The 18,617-nt window shown below is 40.9% G+C and overlaps 1 protein-coding gene across 2 annotated transcripts; it reads left to right on the plus strand.

Moving 5' to 3' along the window:
* Positions 1-550: 550 nt before the first annotated feature.
* scaf11 (SR-related CTD-associated factor 11) lies at positions 551-17,613 on the plus strand. Of its 2 annotated transcripts, none has more exons than XM_042511213.2 (15): positions 551-751; positions 5,396-5,441; positions 5,641-5,786; positions 6,014-6,097; positions 7,326-7,405; positions 7,619-7,698; positions 7,787-7,824; positions 7,934-8,007; positions 9,650-9,775; positions 11,045-11,130; positions 11,534-13,900; positions 14,896-15,218; positions 15,347-15,520; positions 15,630-15,749; positions 16,573-17,613. In XM_042511213.2, exons 2-15 carry the CDS (start codon positions 5,423-5,425, stop codon positions 16,666-16,668), a joined length of 3,813 nt encoding a protein of 1,270 aa, XP_042367147.2. In that variant the 5' UTR covers positions 551-751; positions 5,396-5,422; the 3' UTR covers positions 16,669-17,613. The 2 variants fall into 2 exon arrangements, with proteins under 2 accessions (XP_042367147.2, XP_042367149.2); XM_042511215.2 differs by having other exon boundaries at positions 6,020-6,097.
* The last annotated feature ends 1,004 nt before the right edge of the window (positions 17,614-18,617 follow it).

Here is an 18,617-nt window from a genome sequence, read left to right on the forward strand (position 1 = left end):
TGTATTTCAATAACAATAATAATTAGTAGTATTACTGTTATTGTTATCATTATTATTGTTATTATTTTAAATTAGATAATATTACAAAACTAAATGTTTTTTTTTTTTAAATGTATCATTTTTTGGTCTTTTTCTGATATCTTTTTTTATTTTTTCAAAGATAAATTCTCATTTCCAGGTAATTTTCCTTGTTACCCTTTTTTAAATTTATTTATTTATTTATTTATTTATTTATTTATTTATTTATTTATTTTACCAATTTCTTGTTAATTTTTGGGCAATGTCTTGTTAAGTTCCTCATTTGCCTTTACCCCATGCTTTTGAAAGATATCAAACCAATTTGCTCAAGGTCCAAAGGGTTGAGAAGCACAGTTGATTTGCTGATTTCTTCTGCAAATAAATCAGCAAATATAGTCAATGCCAGTCTTGTCCATAAGAGTTAACGACGCTGAAGCTGAATACAGTTTTTGGATACTGTGCCACCTGTTGCTGTATCTCCTGTGCTGTAAACACCACTAGAGGGATAAATCCTCTCTGCGCCTGTAATGCTCGGCGGTGTCAGTAGGGGGCGACAGCTGCACCAACTCACAGCCAGACCGCGAGACATGTGGCTGAGACTTTCTGAAAGCTACGCTCCGTTTTTTAACCCAAAACAAATACCGGATTGCGTGATTCGTCAACATTTCATAGCAGGAGTTTGGACGCTAAAGCCAGTTTACTAGTTGCAACCCAGCTGCAGCAGCACTTAAAGGTGAGTACCGACACTTGCCGCTAGCCAACTAGAGCTAACTAGAGCTAACTGGAGCTAACAGCTAGCAAGCTAAAAGCGACGTAAGCAGGTGCTGTTGTTGAAAGCAGATCAGTAGCTTTCAGCTGCTAGCCAGCTAGCTAGTTAGCTAACTTATGACCTTCAGTGCAACCATTGTGGCTAATATTAGAAACTATTTAGCCCTGTTTGCTGTCGTGCTAGCAACAGCTAACTAGCCCATGGGTAGCTGTGTTTTTAGCTAGCAGCAGCAGTCTGGCTAACCAACAACAACGCTGTTGTCATCGTCGTGTTGGCACTGGTTGATCAAGTTGGTGCTAATTTTGTGTCTGTAGGAGGCAGGCCGTGCTGGCACAAAACACCAGCAAGCTTTCACAAGTGTCTGTCCGCAAGCAAGACTGATATTTAATCACACCAATCACGCCAGCTGGTGTGCGTTATCACGAGAAATAAATCTGATGTTAGCCTAGCTCTGTTTTCGCGCTTACATCCGGTGGTGTTAAAAGGATGTTAAAATGTTTTTTGAGCTCAAGGCTAGTGACTAATGGCCTGTGTTGACTTGGGTTATTTTAAGTGCTCACAACTGAAACCTAATTCAGGGGTTTCCCCCATTGCCGAAGCTCTGGTCTGAATCTTTTGAACTGATTTCACTTTTTTTCCACACGTTTTGTCATATTGCGAGTGGCGAAAGCTGTGACGGATTCTGATCAAATACCTGCATCATTCTTAGCTGTAAAGCTAAATCACAGACTTCTGCTCACTGCCAGACTATTAGGAAAAGTGTTACAATCTGCAGGATCTAGATTTGTTCACCATGACAGAATCAATAAGTTTGGACTCTGGACGTTAAAGCTTGAAAAACGCAACAGAAAATCTTTCTTAGACACAAATCTCGTCAGTAGCTGTCTGTGTTGGTTTGAGCCAACTGTTGTCTGTCAGTGTTGCCAAGGAAAGTGCATGAGTCACACTATGAAATAGAAAAAAATACTTCTAAAGTTTTAAAATTTAAAAATGATCACTGCATCTATCAATTATTTCCAATATATCGACCAGTGCATATGTTAGGAGTTTTTGTGTAGTTGTTCAATGGCTAAATTCCGAAAACTCTTATTGTAATTCTTGACGTCCTGTCTAGTATTGAGATAGATGAGGCAAAGTGCTTGATATCCAACAAGAATTAAATCAAATAACTCTTGCAAGGCACAATATTTTCATATGCAGGAGACAAAAAACCGCCTCCCCTCCTCTCTAATTTAATGCAAGTAACTTCAGCTTCATCATGATCATCACCAACCATCCAAAAATTAAAAAGCAAATAATTAACAAGTTAATTGTTCAGACAATTAACAGTTGTCATATTGTAAAATAATGTGTACCATGTGTCTGTCAACATAATAACATGATTATCTCCACCAGAAAATAAACTTGTTGGAAAGATCACCAGGAGTCCATGCTAACCACGCTGAGTTTTGCAGTCTCGTTGTGGTATTTCCGCATTTGTATTTATATTTTTTAGAAGGCAACATCAGCTAAAACTACTGCAAAGCTACAGTGGCTTTGTACCAAGGTGCAAAGACGGATATATATACAAGCTAAAAGAAAAAACAACATAAAGTGTCTAAGCAAGACACTTTATGTTATGTCCACTTGTCCTCTCTCAGGGGACAAGTGAACTGGACCCCTAACTATGCCGGCAAAATGCCCCCCGGGCATAGCAGAGCCACCGAGTCCCCTCACTGTAGGGGTCAAGCACTCAGGCTGTACCGCTCTCTTGGTGAACCCCACACATGCACTCGCCCACTTGTCGAGAACGTGGTGAAGGGGGACTCATCTGACTGTCACTTTTTTTTGTGAATTTGGTTTTCACACCACTGAACGCTCAAATGTGCATTCATGTTTGAATGAGGGGTGTCTGCACTGTAACCCTACTATAACATCCCTCTCTTAGTTTCTGACGGACTCCTCATGCTCACACAGTCTGATCACATCTGTATTAACACCATCAGTCACCCGAGGAAGAGTAGCTCTCCTAATTTTCCTTACATATTGCTGTAGTGCATGAGCACCACCATCATCAAATGTGCGCCACAATCCCTGACCTTTCTTACCGATGTCTTGCCCTCAGATCTAAAGCAGACGTCACTCTCTATTCCTGTTGAAACACTAGACAGCCGGGCGCTCTTTGTGACTGAAGCTCCTGCCATCCGTGCCCCAACAATGAACCCTTTTTTCAAAGTCTCTTAGATCTTTTTCTCTTACCGTCTTCATACAAAATCAGAATCAGCTGGGCCTGCTCAGCATTTTTTTTTTACACGACACAGCAGGCAGTGCTGCATTTGTAATGTTTCATCACTCATCTATTTCTCTTTGTCCCTGGTGTGTTTTTCATAAGCTCAAATCCAGCAGAGGACATACAAACAATGTTGTGTTGTTATTTTAACACCCATCAAGAGTGAGTGGCAGTGTGATGAGTCACTGGTAGACTCATACACAGGGCTAATATTAGCTTTTCAGCCGATACAGCAAAACAACTCCCAAAAAAACGTGCAGTATGGTGCTCCCCCAAAAAAGCTTTTCCACAGTATTAAATACACACCAGTTAGCGTGTTCAGTCTTATGTTATTGCACTTGATTGCACTTAACTATATTTAATGATTGAAATGTTATGATTATTTAAAAACCTGTGTAGTTTTGTCAATGGAAAGATAAATCTATTAGTGTGTCAAAATACTTTTTTCTTTGTGCATGCACTGGTGCATGTAACTTTCAGAATTTTGCACCAAAACATTTGTGCCTGCACATTTTTTTTCTGCTCGATTTGACATATTTGTCCTAGTTTCTCTGCACTTCTGGCATGGCTTCATCCACAACCAACTGGAAGAAATCCAACATTGACTACTTCAACTTTTTTTTTTTTTTAAATGACAGAACCAAAATTATTTAATTACATTTGGGTGACTTTTCCTTAAATTTTATCAAAAAGTGTACAGCAGCATAACTTGAAATTTTGCATGACCATAGTGAAGGTAAACCAGAACAGGATTACTTTAAACATTTATAATTTACAATGAAATTGCATGTAGAATGATCTATAATTGGTTGGATAACACCAGGATTTGGCAAACAATAAGGTAATATCACAAAACTAGAAATTCAAAACTTGCATGACCCTGCAGCGTATTGTTTGATTCTGTCGTGTCCACTGGCTGAAATCTGAATCCTCTGTCTTTAATCTTCTTATGAAATCTTTGTGATTGGAGATGAAACAGCCAGTCAGATTTTATTCCCATTAGTTTTGTGGCACGTTGAAATGCTGTGCCAGGTTGAGCAGGTGTGCAGGCACAGTTGAGTGCACAGTTTTGAGTTTTGTCAAAGGCCATGTAAATAAAGTATGGATCATAGCAAACATGCAAATTAATTTATTGCGCGCAGAACTGATTTTTGTTTGCTCATTCCAAAAATAAATTATAGGTAATTTCTTTTTCAAAATATAATTTTTCCGCTTGAAAAATATATCTCTTTGTGCTCTGAATCACCAATATTTAGTTTAGGAATTAGGCTCAAATATACTGCCATAGATTTGTAGAAACTGGATGCAAGGGCAGGACAATTTATCAGTGCAGCCATTCATCCATTGCTCTGTGTTACAGCAACAGCAGCTGTTGCTTAATCTTGGAAAAATACGTTTTTTCTTTACTCTGATTTACTCATTGGTATTTTATATTTATATTTGAGTTTGTGACTCAGTCATAGATAGTCTGGGGACGAGACAAATCTGCAAGCTCATGTTTTATTTATCTATCAGATGTGTCTGGTGCCCCTCCTGTTCAGACAAATTTCCAGCTGGCCTCAGATGGGTCGGTCTAATCACGACAGTTTATCTGGTTAATTTAGGGTGTTTGAGACGATGGATGCAAAGTTTTGTACTTTATCCAAAATTTACACTGGGGACATTACAGCAGGCATAAATCCAGCTCAGTAAAGAATATCTGACATTTTCCAATAAGGGTGCAGCTGATGTCAAACTGATGTCAAAGTGCTGCTGTCAATTTTTGACAGAAAAAAATGAGTGTTCAGAGAGGTATTGATGCCGCACCATCACAGCTCCTCTCTGCACACTGCACCCTGTTTACATTTGTCAATTGCTCAGCACTATGGGATGTGTTTCCTGGCTCTGATTGGCTGCAAGTCTACAAAATGTGTCTAGAGGCATTTTGGTCTACAGCAGTTGATGACGCCCTTTGAAAAATGAACTGAGAGGTTCCAGGCTAATTCACATTTGCGAATTGGGTCTGTCGATGTCCGGCTTAGTCATGTCATTAAATGTGTTACATCATCTCATTCATAGTGAAATATCACAAAGTGTTTTATGTCCCAAAAGAAGAGGAGATGATGTAAACATCGCAGACCACTGTCCCTCTTGGAAAAGTAAACCCGCCAATCTAACAGAGCTCAAATAATTAAAACAAACTGGTCTTTTATTGTAGTTTCTTTCATGTCTTGTTGCTGATGTAAAGAGGTTTTGGTTTATTTCCCTGTGGGCTGAAACACTGTGAACGCCACGAGCTGTACTCTACTTTGCACCAGCGTCACCTTTGTCTTCATTTTCTTACCTTCTTTGTGTTGTAGTGGTGATCAGGACAGTCCGAGGTGGACATGACTGGAGCTGGAAGTGGTGAGACTTTGCACAGCACAATGATGTTTTTGTTTAAATGTTTAGGTACATGTTACATGAACAGTATAACCTATCAGTTGTAGAATATCCACACATTTCCACTTTGAAAAACCTTAATCTGCATATAAAGTATCAGATCGAAATCATTCATTTGTGTGTGTGTGTGTGTGTGTGTGTGTGTGTGTGTGTTTGTTTTCAGGCGGCCAGGGCCCGCCTGATGGAACGGATGCTGAGGAGGCGGAGAGATGTCCTATCTGCCTCGGCGTCCTGGCCGGAGGCGAGCTCGCCATGCCTGACAGCTGCTGCCACGTCTTCTGCCTCAGATGTCTGCTCACATGGGCAGAGGTGATGCTCGATGATCAAAATTCTGAACTGAATCAAATTTGTAATAATTTTGTAAAAAAATTGGTATAAGCAGGAATAAACTCAGAGCGCTAATTACATGACGAATTGAACCTGTATGTCCATTCAGGAGACTTTTTAAGCCTTTTACTAAATTAAGCTAAAACCTGTGAAACATTTAAACCAGTGTTAATTTTTTCCATCTTGTAAGCTGCTGAATTCACTTAAAGTTGCAGATGGCTCCCTCCTGCCCGGTGGACAGACGACCTTTCACTAATGTTTACAGATGGGACGGGAATGTGAGCTGCGTGCAGGTCAGTCTGCTTTCTGCCCGTCTCTTCTCTGTCGTAGCTGTGTTTGTTGTTAAAGAGACAGTTCACCCAGAAATGAAAATTCAGTCATTATCTACTCACCCTCGTGCCAGTGGAAAGTTGGTTGAAGTTTATAGTCCACAAAACACTGCTGGAGGTTTACGGGGAAAAGACGTTGCACTCATCTTTCAAACAAGTGAAGCAAATGGTGACCAGAATTCAAATGTTAAAAAATATATTTAATAAAACCACAATAGTCTCCATACTGCACGTCCGAATCCAAGTGTCCTGAAGCTCCGACGTGCCAATTTGTTTTGAAAAAGGTCACTGGCGTCATGTGTCAGATCATGACTGAATTTGCATTTTGTTTGGTGAACTATCCCTTTAAGAAAAGTCCCTCTGCTGTCATAAACCAACACTGTGAACTTAAAAAAGCTTTGTTTTTAAGCTGCTGTTTTTGGGGGGAAAAATATATTTGAATACCCTAAAAGAAGCCCTTTTTTGTCAGTGCCTTCATATTATTTTTGATATATATTTTGTCAGTTTTTCATATTCAAAGAAAAGTAGCGCATAGAAGTGCTGACTGTTGGAAGTTCAACTTCATTTTCAGAGAAGTAAACAAATCACGGTAAAAAGCTGACCTTTGCCATGCTAACATAGTCCTAGTGGTTTTAAGAGAGGAGAGAAGTCAAAATAAACTACAGTGTTTGGGTGGTACATCGGCTCTTCACATTGAATACAGTAATGCCTTAAAAGAGTTTGATAACAAGAGACATTAATCACATAATTTATTTGCGTTTGATAAAATATTTTAAAAAGAATTATTTGCTTTGAATAAAGTTCTTTAAAATTAAAAAGTAGCACTTAAAAAAACTACTTTTAATTTTGTAATGTCTGTGTGAACCCTGTTTTAAGTTATTCTGAAATTACATCTATGCAGATGAAGGGAAGTTAACTCAGGTCATTGACACACACCACCCACATTGTTTTGATGGGAAAAACAATGTTCACGTTTCGGCGCCCTCGTCTGTGAACATAACTGTCTGAATGCTTTTTGTCGTCTGTCTCTGTACGCGTGGAGCCAATCAAAACATTACAGTTTAAACAATGGTTTCTAATGGCAAAGTTTACTGTTTGCACATCTTAAAAAAAGAACCTGTAAATGTGAGTTTAGGTGTTAAACGACGTGACGCATACAGCTGCAACCCAACATAATCTGTCTGTTTTGAAGGTTCCTGTGAGGAAACGAGTGACTCAGCCTGAAGCTGAGAGTTGCTGCTGTAGAAACCCCGAACAAAAACTCTGTCTCAAGTGAGTATCGGCCAGTTTTTCATTTGGTTTTATAGGATGGGAAGGTTAGCATATCAGCAAGTCTAGTCCAAAAGATAAGAGGAAATATCTAATGTGATCTACTTAATCATTTATCAGGAAAAAGTGATGTAGTAGTATGAAATTCTGTGCTCTGTTGTTGTTGTTTTTTTTACCATAAACAAACAATTTAGATGCTTTTTTTTTTCTTTTCAGAAATAAGCCCGCAAGAAGACCGAGACGGCAAAAAGTGGAGAGGATGGCAGACGCCAAAACAAAAGGACTTGTGAGGAAATGTATGTTAACACCCGTCTTCCACCTCAGTCATTGTGACCCGCTCACTTTTGTCAGCTATATCTGACTGTCTGCAAATGTCTTCTCCAGGTAACGACGAGGACCCTTCCTCTCTGAGCAGGAAAAAGGTGATTTTCTGAAGTTGTTTTCATTGTCCTGTGTTCATCCTTCTCTGTAATGTTATTGTAACGTTTCCTCAATGCTGAGTCTCATCTGTGTTGTGTTTATTTTGTCCAGGTGAGAGGGACAGAGTGCTGTACTTGGTCACCGTCTTCCTGTGTCTCATTAACGACAGCATCGCCTCAGGACATGTAAGTCACGCCTCCCTCTCTGATGACTTAATATATACAATGAATTCTGAGCGATATAGTAATACACGGTTAGTGTCCAGCATTTCACTCCAGCAAAGAGAGTAAGAGCAGCAGAGTTTACAGAGAGGGCAGTGGGTCAGAGGGGCAGTGCATTTGAAGAAAGCCCCCTGCTGGAGTACACGGCAAATTACTCCAAATGTGCTGATTTAATTTTGTCCTCATAGCTCCACAGCAACTGTATGTGTATTTCACAACAATATCAAAGACTGACATCATTTAATTTCACCTAAGAACCCAGATTAAAGACCTTTACACACCAGGGGAGTTTTTGAGTTATTAATTGGCACGTCAGTATATTCTTTCCAAGTGTTGTTTTTGTCTTCAGGACTTTTACTCAGAGCATGTGGCAAAAAAGAGATGCAAGTTTTTCTGAATGCGGATGGTTTTTCTGAGCTTTTGCACCACAATTAATGGCACCAACCAATAATGTCACACATATTATGAGGAGTTATGACACGAAGGCTCTATAATCTGAACCAAGACAACAACACACATTATTACTCCTTTAAGGTTTTACAAATGCAGCACATAACACTCCTGCCATTCTTGCCTTTCACGGGAAAAGTCCTAGACATTATCACTGCATAACACCCAGGTCTGCATGCAGTGTGGCTGCTCTAACCCAGTGGCTCCTTACTAGTCCAGCCATGGGGTCCAGATTTCTCCTCAGTCACATAAACAGCACGTGAGCTTAGAACACAATAAAACAAAACATATTGACAGAAACTTAATGAAAAAATGGCACTGCAACCAAAAAAGTGCATATCATTGCTTCAAGATCAGTGACATAAAATCGCTGCAAAGGCACAGGATGTTAATAGGCCAAATAAAACCACCAACAATAGATAAGAAAATAGTTGCTGTAATGGAAAAAGAAATATCTCACCCTGCAGCAGGAAATGGCACTTCAGAATAATAGCTTTGTGCTGGAAATTCACACAACTTTAAAATAAAGTAGTTTTTTAAAAAAACTTGACATGTTGCTGAGTGACTTGTGGTCCATTCAAAATGGACTCTTGACCCACTTGTGGATGGCAACCCACAAGTTGGGAACCACTTGTCTAACCTGTTAACATGGGCGCCGAAAAAAAACCCAACAGGTTCTGCAGTGCTCGTGCAGGCAGTGCGGCCCGGGTGTAACGGTTCAGCAGAGGGAACTCAGATTCACTCAGTATTTTGTGTGAAGGAAACTCAGTAAAATAGTGTTCGGTAGCTTCTGCTGTACAGCAGCTTACCTCAGATACACTGTCAGACGCTGTTTTAGGTCAACATGTTTCAGGTAGTTGTTGCAAACTGGCATCACTGCTGGTGAATCTATTCGAAACATTTATTTAGCAATTGTTGCATACTGTGAAAAATTTGCATCGCTGTGGGTTTGAACAGAGAAAGGTTAGCAGGCAAGTATGTTACTTTTTTGTGTTGTTTATTTGTGTGTAAAGGCTCGAAGTCTGCAGCGTCTTGTGAAGAAGGCATGTAAGACTTGTGCACACTGTGCTTTTACAGCTGGAGTGTAAGTGGTTCATGCTTAATATTTGTAAGTCCTCCATAAATAACTCTTTATCTTGTTTTTATTTTCCTGCAGTTCAGAGCCTGTGTGGGTGACAGACGACATACCATATGATACTGCGTTACAACAGTGTAAACCGCAGGTGCAAGACTGTCCGTGGCTTTCTCCTGCTGCTCCCATCCCTGCTAATGGCACCTCAAGGTAATAAAATCCCAATTAACATCGCTGTGTTTGACCCTGTTGGTGCTGTTAATAATCCTTACCAGGCAAAATTCAAAACTTACAAGTTGGAAGCAGTTATCTCCCTTATGTCCAGTTTAATAAAAAAAAGAAAAAGAATAAAAACACTTCCAAAAGTCCAAATCATTAAAAACAGAAAAAAAACACTCAAGACCTCCAAAGGAAAAAAAAAAACAAACTTAAAATTATTTTAAAAATAATAGAAAAAAAAACGCTCCAAAGCTGAAAATTAATTTAAAAATTAAGAAAAAACTTACCCCCCCCCCCCAAAAAACCCCCCTCAAAATCATTACAAAAAACCCCAACTGAAATATTCAATAAAATGGTTGAAAGTTATTTTCCTTTGAATCGACTGATTGATTAATCAAACTATTTGTTGCAGCTGTACTTGTATAAACTCTTTTGTAATTTAATTGACAACTAAACGTCATATTTTATGAACTTAATTTGTTTAATTTAACAGAATTCTTAATTTGTGTAGTAACTAAAGCTTTCGGATAAAAGCGAAGTGAAAAGTACAATATTCTCTGAAATGTCGTGGAGTTAAAGCACAAAGTGGGATGAAAAGAAAAGACTCGAGTAAAGTACAGGTACATGACAGGCATACTTGTGTGTTAGGGTTCTAAAAGTTTGTATATTCATGCCAAACTGTCACGGTTCGGTGCACGCAGCTGCACACAGAATGCACAGTATGGAGATTGATGTACATAATGCAGAACAAAGGTTCAGAAGCACAAGTTTGGCCTGGAAACCTTTGGATGCACGCTAAGTAACGTGCTGAGGTTAGCACATCAAGCAGATTGAAGTTCGTGTCAGTCACACTGTGGCGAGCGCAGATGAAAAGCCGGAAGATCTGCCTGCCTCACAGAGCAAGAAATCATTTTTGAAGTTACGATCGGTTCTCTGTCAAAATAAGCGGGATGACTCGTGTGGAAACAGCTGTTTGTGGCTGGCATCTCTCTCTCTCAGTTGTGTTTACAAACACAGAAAGCAAGCAGGTGCTAAAATACAGTAATGCCTTAAAATGTAAAGAAATGGAAGCTTATGTTGCAAATAAGACAATGGATCAGTCAGCAAAGTTAATAAATAAATGTTTTATATATATATATATATATATATATATATATATATATATATATATATATATATATATATATATATGGTGTGTGTATATGTGTGTGTGTGTGTGTCTTTGAATTAAGTTGTGTTTGTACATTGTTGATTTTACAGGCAGAACTTTCATCCCACTGGTTGGAATCACAGTCCATTTTCATCTCCCTTTACCACCAGTTCACTATTTGGCCCTGGTCATTTCGGTGAGTGAATTTTTAAAAAAAAAAATTGTTTAGATTTGTTTTGGATTGGTTCTGATGTGTAAATAAAGTGATGTAAACAAATGCAAATTAATTATATGGATATTATTTATACTCGATTTAGACTTGTATAGATGAAAATCAAGATTTAATATATGATACATTTGCGTTATAGGTAATATTTAAAGTGACAGGTAATATTTCTGTTCGTTTTTTGTTGGCAGCTAAGCCTGTACATATCTATGTGACTAATAAATGTCAGTAGAAAGTCATTTAAAACATTAAAAAAAGCAATCCAGATGGCTTGACATATTTCTAATTGGTGTTTTAAAAAGGATTGGCAGCTGATTTTATCTCGAAATGATAAATACTTACTGGGCCTTGCTGGTATCTTTTTCTCTCACAGCGTTTCAGGGTGTTGTCTGCGCCATCACGTGTCCCAAAGGAGGAGAGAAGAGAGGAGGTCGAGCTTCAACCTCCAAAGCTCCCACCAAAGAGGCCAAGTCTTTACCATCCAGACGATCTGGACGCAACAATAAATCCCAGGAAGAGGCTCCCGTATCTGACCCATCATCGCCACCACAGTCCAGTTCATCAGACTCTGAATCCCCAACCGGCCAGTCCACAAAGCCGAGCCGGGCTTCTCAGGGACCGGCCAAGAGGAAGGGCAAACAGGTAACAAATCGAAAGGCCAGTGGGAAAAGGAAAGCCACAGCAAGAAAAAAAAAATCTCCAGAAGTCGTTAGCAGCCCAGCAGCAAGTGAGGAGGAAGAAGAGGGTGATGGATGTGACAATATGGAAAAGGAGGAGGAAGACAAAACTGATCAGGAACTGAATTTGAACAACACACAGCAGCAGCTGTCTGACGCTGAAGAGACCCTCAATGAAGATGGTTTCAACTCTGCTGATGAACCAGGATGTGCTGAACCTTTCAGTAACGATGTCGGACAGGACAGTGACGAGACTCAGGAACAATCGTATAAACACGAAATGAAACCAGATGAGGTGGACGATGACTTGTCTTGTCCCTCAGACTCGGCTCCCAAAAGCCCCGGATCGTGCTCCGAGGACGACCAGAGCAAGAGGGAGGAGGAGGAGGAGGAGGAGGAGGAGGAGGAGGAGGAGGAGCAGCCAGCAAGCCCAGTTTCCTCTGGAGAAAAGGAGTCTGAGAAAAGGACTTCACCATCACCCTCTGACTCTGAGGATGCCCTGCAGGACAACCTGATGTCTCCACACTGTGAGGAGCAGACTGAGCAGGATGAAGACATGGAAGTTTGCGCAGAGTCAGAAGAAGACAACAATGAAGAATCATCAAAGGAAGTGATGGCTGAATCGTGCGAGAACTCTCAAGAACCGGCTTCCCCCTCTGCTGGAGAGTCAGAGGATGATTCAGCCGTCCCTGAATCTAAAGCCTCTGAGGATGCTGATATAAAAATGTCTGGATCAGAAGAACCTTCAGTATTTGACAGCTCTGGGGAAGAGACCAAGAACAGTCCATCCAAGGATGACAGTCTATTCAGGGATGACGGTCTATCCAAGGATGATAGTCATGCCAAAGATGACGCTCCCTCCAATGATGATGGTCCTTCCAAGGATGGTGATCCATCCATGGATGACACTAAAGTTGTCCCCATGGACTGCAGTTCACCCATGAGTGAGCATGGTAACAGTCCCATTTTGGAACTACCGAAGGAGAGCGCTGCCTCAGCTGCTTCCGAACCTCCTGCACCTGCAAGACAAGATGCCAAGGACGAGAGCTGCAAGGACCAACAGGGACGAGAAAAGAGCCAAGAGAGGAAGAATGGCAGGCAGCGGCGCTCTCGCTTCCACTCCCCAACTTCTACGTGGTCACCAAAGAGGGACTCCAAGCGAGAACCATCAAGGCACTCACGCTCGCGGTCTAGAGATCGTGACGGCAGTCCGCCCTCAAGGCGCTCGTCCCGAGCTCGCAGTAGAGAAAGAGACAGGGACCGAGACGGTGAGAGAGACTATTCTAGGAGGGAACGTAGTCGCGAAAGGCGGAGGAGGCGATCCAGGACTCGCTCTAGGTCCAGGTCACGGTCTCGGTCTAGATCACGATCCAGAACAAGATCCTACAGGCGAGGGCCCAGCTCGGAGCGGCCAGCCTCCAGAGAGCCATCTCCCCAGAGGAGGAGGGGCGGCTGGAGGCCTGTGCAGGGCAGTGGGTCTGGCAGTGAGGGGCGCAGGCATCTCGGAGGCGCTGGGCGCTTTGAAAATGGTGTGCCTGCAGAAAGTTCCCCTGAACGCCAGGCCTGGTCAGAAAATCCGGACTGGGTTACAGATAAGAGTCGTGAAGCTGACGGCAAGACCCGGGACTTTGGCTTTGGCGGCGGCTCACGCTGGGAAGACCGCAACAGCGGCGGGAACAGAGGGGAGCCACGGGGCCGAGGGGGGCGTGGAGGGTTTGAACGTGGCCGGGGCATGGGGCGGGGCGGCGGAAACCGTAGCTTCTATAGCCAGCAGGAGGAAACGTCCGACAACCGCTGGCAGCCCAGAAACAACTTCTCAGGTACAGGCAACAATTCAGGGACTGACGCATACAGCCGCTTCAACGAAAACAGAGGCGGTGGGCGGAGGAAAGAGGCGGAGTCAGCAGAGTCTATGCTCGACCGGTCAGGCTGGTCATCGGCCTCCAGCTGGGCTGTAAGGAGGACATTACCCGCAGACGTTCAGGATTATTACTCCAAGAGGGAGAGGGGAGGACCAGGAGGCTGGAACCGACAAGAGGAGGAGCAGCCGGCGGCAGCAGCAGGTCCAAACTTCCTCAGTTTCAGCCCACAACTGTGAAAACCAGCCTTCTCTGTACACTTTATTTATCGCCGCTCCAAAAATGTTATAGTTACTGCTTGAGGAAATGGAGATGATAAACAGCCATTAATGAATCAGCCACAGTTCCCTTAAAAATAGGACCGATGGTCGTGGTGCTTGTGATTAATGTTCTCCTAGTGACAGAGGGAGATGCTTTAGCTGGAACCAGCACCTCAAATGAGCAACTTAACAACACGTGGCCTGAAAATTAGCAGGAAAAAGTGACAAAAAAATGACCTGAAAACAAAGTTGCACATGTCCCATGCCAATTTCCAATATTAAAAATTAATACAAAATATGGTTAGTTTATAAAAAAGCTCAATGAATGTAGAAAATCATATTAATGTATAATACTTTTCATAGCCTAATTTTGATTTTGAATGGGTGTGAATATTTGACACTGCACAAAAAAATAATGTTGCTGATTATCATTGACTTATCCCAGGCTGTAATGATACAAAAAAATACTTAGCTTGTAGAAAATAAAACATAGTGGCATCATCACAAAATCCGGGTATTTAAAGGGTCAGAACTCTGAACTTTAATGAATATTTGGTATTTATGATTTAACTGATGGTCAAAAAAGGTAGAAAAAAATGCTTGTTTAGAGTTTGGTTTTGAAAAGTGAGTGATACAAGTGAGTAAAAACAAAGCGAGCCCTGAGGGTTAAATTAAAAAAAATAAATATGCTACATGATAAATAGAAGGCTTCAAGTAAACCCTGTGATCGCTATTGGCCAGTACTGCTACCGTCAATGTGTTATGGGCAAAAAAAAAATCCTGATCGGAGCACCCTTAAATTAAATATCGTCATACATAAATGAATATAAAGTACTTTAAATACACTGCAAAATGTGGCTGTTTTAGCTTTCATTCATTCATAGAAGACAAAGTCTCCTTGACAGATTCCTAATTTTGTTTTTGTTTTTTTTTTTTCAGATCCCCCTAAAAGCGAGCCTCCTCCCCAGGCAGTCCCGGGTAACGCTCCGGTGCCCGTGATGAACGTGATTCCTCCTCCGCTGAATGTTCTCCACCATCACTTCCCCATGCAGGGCCCGCGTGGACCGCTGCCGGTCAGCTTGCAGCCTGCAGCACCGTACGCCATGCCTCCTCAGGTCCCCGTGCACCTCCACCCTGCCGTACCACTGCTTCAGGTCCCCGCTGTCGGTGCTCAGGGGCTCCCACCGCCTCCTCCACCGCCGCCACCCATGCATCAAGGCAGCCAGACGGCAGCAGCTCAGCCTGACGGATACACGACGCCGGTATGGAATATTGGGACGTAGACAGGAGTGGCACTGAGGAGGTTATATGATAAAGTTTCAGACTGTGGGAGTGAAAAAAATTAGAAAATTCATTCAAGTTTTTATCCTTATTCCCTGGTTTGCCCTAGATGGCGAGTACGATGGTGGCTTATGGGAAACCCGGCCTTCTTCCCACCCCAACCAAAGCTGGTGTTGCCGCGGCGACCCACGTCCAGCCGGCACCCAGCCAGGCCCTGCCATCCTCCACAACTCAGCCCAGCCAGCATAACAAGGCTCAGGCTGACAGCTCCAAAAAAGAAAAGGTAACGACCTGTCGCTCCACCTCAAACTGTCCTTCAAGAACGACTTTTCTTCCTCTGTTTCATTCAGTCATTTTCTCACCAGCAGTCTGATTTCCTCTTTGTGCTTCAGAAACAGCAGATCCAGGAGAGAGCTATAAATGAAGTGAAGACAGCCATCAAGCCCTACTACCAAAAGAAGGAAATCACGAAGGAGGAGTACAAGGAGATCGTCCGCAAAGCGGTAGAAAAGGTAAACGCCTCCTACTCTGAGTGTCTAAAACAGATGGACTCTTTGCTAAGCCCCGCCCCCCTCTTAGTTACTGTTGCTATGTCTGTCAAGACAAATGTTAGATTAGACTGAAATTTTGGCTGCTTAGCTTTTGTACACATTCATTTTTCAAACACTATGTTTTACAAGAGATAAATGCCGAAATACAAGGGGCGTGGACATGATACGACGCGTGAACCGCCCACAGCAGAGCGCAGGGACGCTGCTCCTCGTCTCTAGTTTTACACGGCTGGTCTGTTTTGTTGTTGTTTTTTCCACGCCCCACCAACAGGTAAATACTCCATTGAACTGTGTAAAAAAACCTAATAAATAAAGTATATCACTGCTGTTGGGCACAAACCTATCTCCAAAACTGCTGTTTTTCAAGAATTAGAGAAAACACTGTTTTTAAAAGGATCCAGAGGAGTTGGGAGGTTTAAAAAATCAAAATAGTGAAATGTGGAGATTGGAGGTTTGTGCCCGGAAAACGACTATATTAAATATAGTGGTGTTTTTTTCATGTATTCTGTTTTAGAAGCTTTTTTGATCTCTGTAAAGTGTCTTTGAGTTTCTTAAAAAGCGCTCTATAAATACAATGTATTATTATTATTGTTATAAATCTTTCAAAAAATTATTCTTAAAAATTATTCTTAAAATTATTCTATTTTGTATATTGTATTGTCCTGGTCTCGCTCACTAAAATAAGTTTTCTGTCTGCCGTCTCCCTGATACAACGTAAACGCAGCTGTAAATATGAGCGTTAGTTTGACCTCATCTGTTCTTTGTGTTTTTTTTTAATCTTCAGGTGTGTCACAGCAAGAGTGGTGAGGTGAACTCCAGTAAGGTGGCCAACCTGGTGAAGGCCTACGTGGACAAATACAAGCACGCCCGCAAGAAATGAACCCCCGCCCTGCTGTTGGCGCGGCGATGCCCTCTCAGACCCATTCAGCTGCTCAAGTGCAATTTCCTCTAGCTGGAATTTGGCCTCCAAACTGAAAGACAACGGAGCGCCGACATTTTTTCTTTTTTTTGATATCTCTACCTTTTATTGAATGATGAAGATTTTTTTCTATAGATTTTCATATTTTGTTAGAAAAAAAGAATTACCCGATCAGAAATTGTAATGCAAGAGCCCTTTATTTTGCATAGGTCATGTGACTTGGGGAACTACTGTAAAGAGCGCAGGGTAGCGTGGGGGGTGGGGGGTGATATTATAAATGTAACGCTCAGAGAACGTCAGCTCATGTAGAGGGGAGCCTCTCCCAGGGTGCCGGCTGGTACGAATAATCTCTCCTAACTGGCAGCCTGATCGCATAGCTTATTATTATTAATTGAATATTGTCAATGTTCTTTTTTAAAATATTATATAATATTTCAGATGAAAGCCTAGTTTAAAAAAGCAGTGCATTGCCTTTATTAATCTCTGTGGCCCAATAAAAGGGCCTGAATCTGATGTGTGATTGTAATCTGGGCCCTGATTGGTTGAGAAGATGCCAGCCAATCAGCAGTGAGTTTGCAATGTAAGGCACAGGTCCCGGGGGGGTGCGGCAGATCAAGTTAAATTAACCACACCCCTCCCCCGCCATCGCCTGAATGTTTAATAAATGTCAATGAGTGAACATGAACTGTGCAAAGTATCCAGAGAGTAGTGAAATAAATTAGCTGCTTCCAGATCTGCTGTGTGTTTGTGAGGAGGCTTCTTCACACGGAGGAGGGAAACGCCTCCGTTTTAGACCTTAAAGATGGAAGTGTTTCCTTCTTCTGAAAGTATGTTTTAATTTCATCTCCGTCTTTGTTTCTGTGATGTTTTCTGCTCTACACTTCCAAAAAATCTCCTTTGAAACAATGGGTGGTTTTGTGATGTCGTCTTTTGTTTTAACACCTCGAGTCTCCCATACTTTTTCCAAATAACGATCAGAAATCCAATGAAAAGCTTCCATGAATTGGAGAATTACAGCAGGTTGGATTACTGTTCTTGTCTATAATATTACAGTGAGATACAGATATGCAAAATAAAATGTACTGACTTGGTTACTTGGGGAGGCAGTGCAACAAATGTAAACAACATGGACATTTCTCATCAGTTGCTATGTATGGAAGCCAATTTCTGCCAGTATGATGACCCAAAACATCCTTCAAGTTAGTCACTAATGACTGAGTTTTTCAAAATAATGAGAGAATTAAATAAAGACTTGATATCTCAAAAATAATGACTTCATATTTAAAATGAGCTTCTCAAAAATAAGAATCAAAGCAGGTGACTTGGTTTCTAAAAAACAAAATAATGATTAGCTAAAATAATGTTTTATCTCAAAGTCTTTTATCTCTGTCTGTATCTCTAAATGAGTTTTTTTTTCTCCAAAATATTACATTCAAATTAATTAATTCAAAATAATGACTTTTTATCTAAAGAAATAAGTACTCAAAATGTGTCTTTCAGATTTGGTATCTTAAAATAATGATTTAGTATCTCAAAAATAATGAGTTAATATTTCACATAATGAGAAACTCATTAATTTTTATTTGAAAATGAATCGGTTAATTACAAAAATGTTGTCAAAACTAATTACAAAATAGAATTAATATTTCAAAATGAGTTTATTGAAAAAAATAATGACTCAAATATTGACTTAATGTTTAATAATAATTAGAAATTATACTATCCTTATTTAAAGATAAGAACATAATTTTCATTTGAGAACTCATTTTTAGATACTTCTATTCATTTTAAAATATCAAGTCATTTGAAATAAACTCAAAATTGTGAATTTGACAAAGCTTCGATTTGAGATGAAACTCATTTTGAAATACGACCTCATTATTTCAACAATGTTCCTCAATATAATGATC

The sequence above is a fragment of the Plectropomus leopardus genome, chromosome 22 (assembly GCF_026936395.1).
Source record: "Plectropomus leopardus strain MGB_pleo_1.0 chromosome 22, ASM2693639v1, whole genome shotgun sequence".
NCBI lineage: Eukaryota > Metazoa > Chordata > Actinopteri > Perciformes > Serranidae > Plectropomus > Plectropomus leopardus.

Bases quoted from the DNA above. Each gene is read 5' to 3' on its own strand.
- scaf11 (XM_042511213.2), top strand. The intron at 5,787-6,013 runs GTGATGCTCGAT...ATTCACTTAAAG, and splicing joins GTCTGCTCACATGGGCAGAG to TTGCAGATGGCTCCCTCCTG. The intron at 6,098-7,325 runs GTCAGTCTGCTT...TCTGTTTTGAAG, and splicing joins GGAATGTGAGCTGCGTGCAG to GTTCCTGTGAGGAAACGAGT.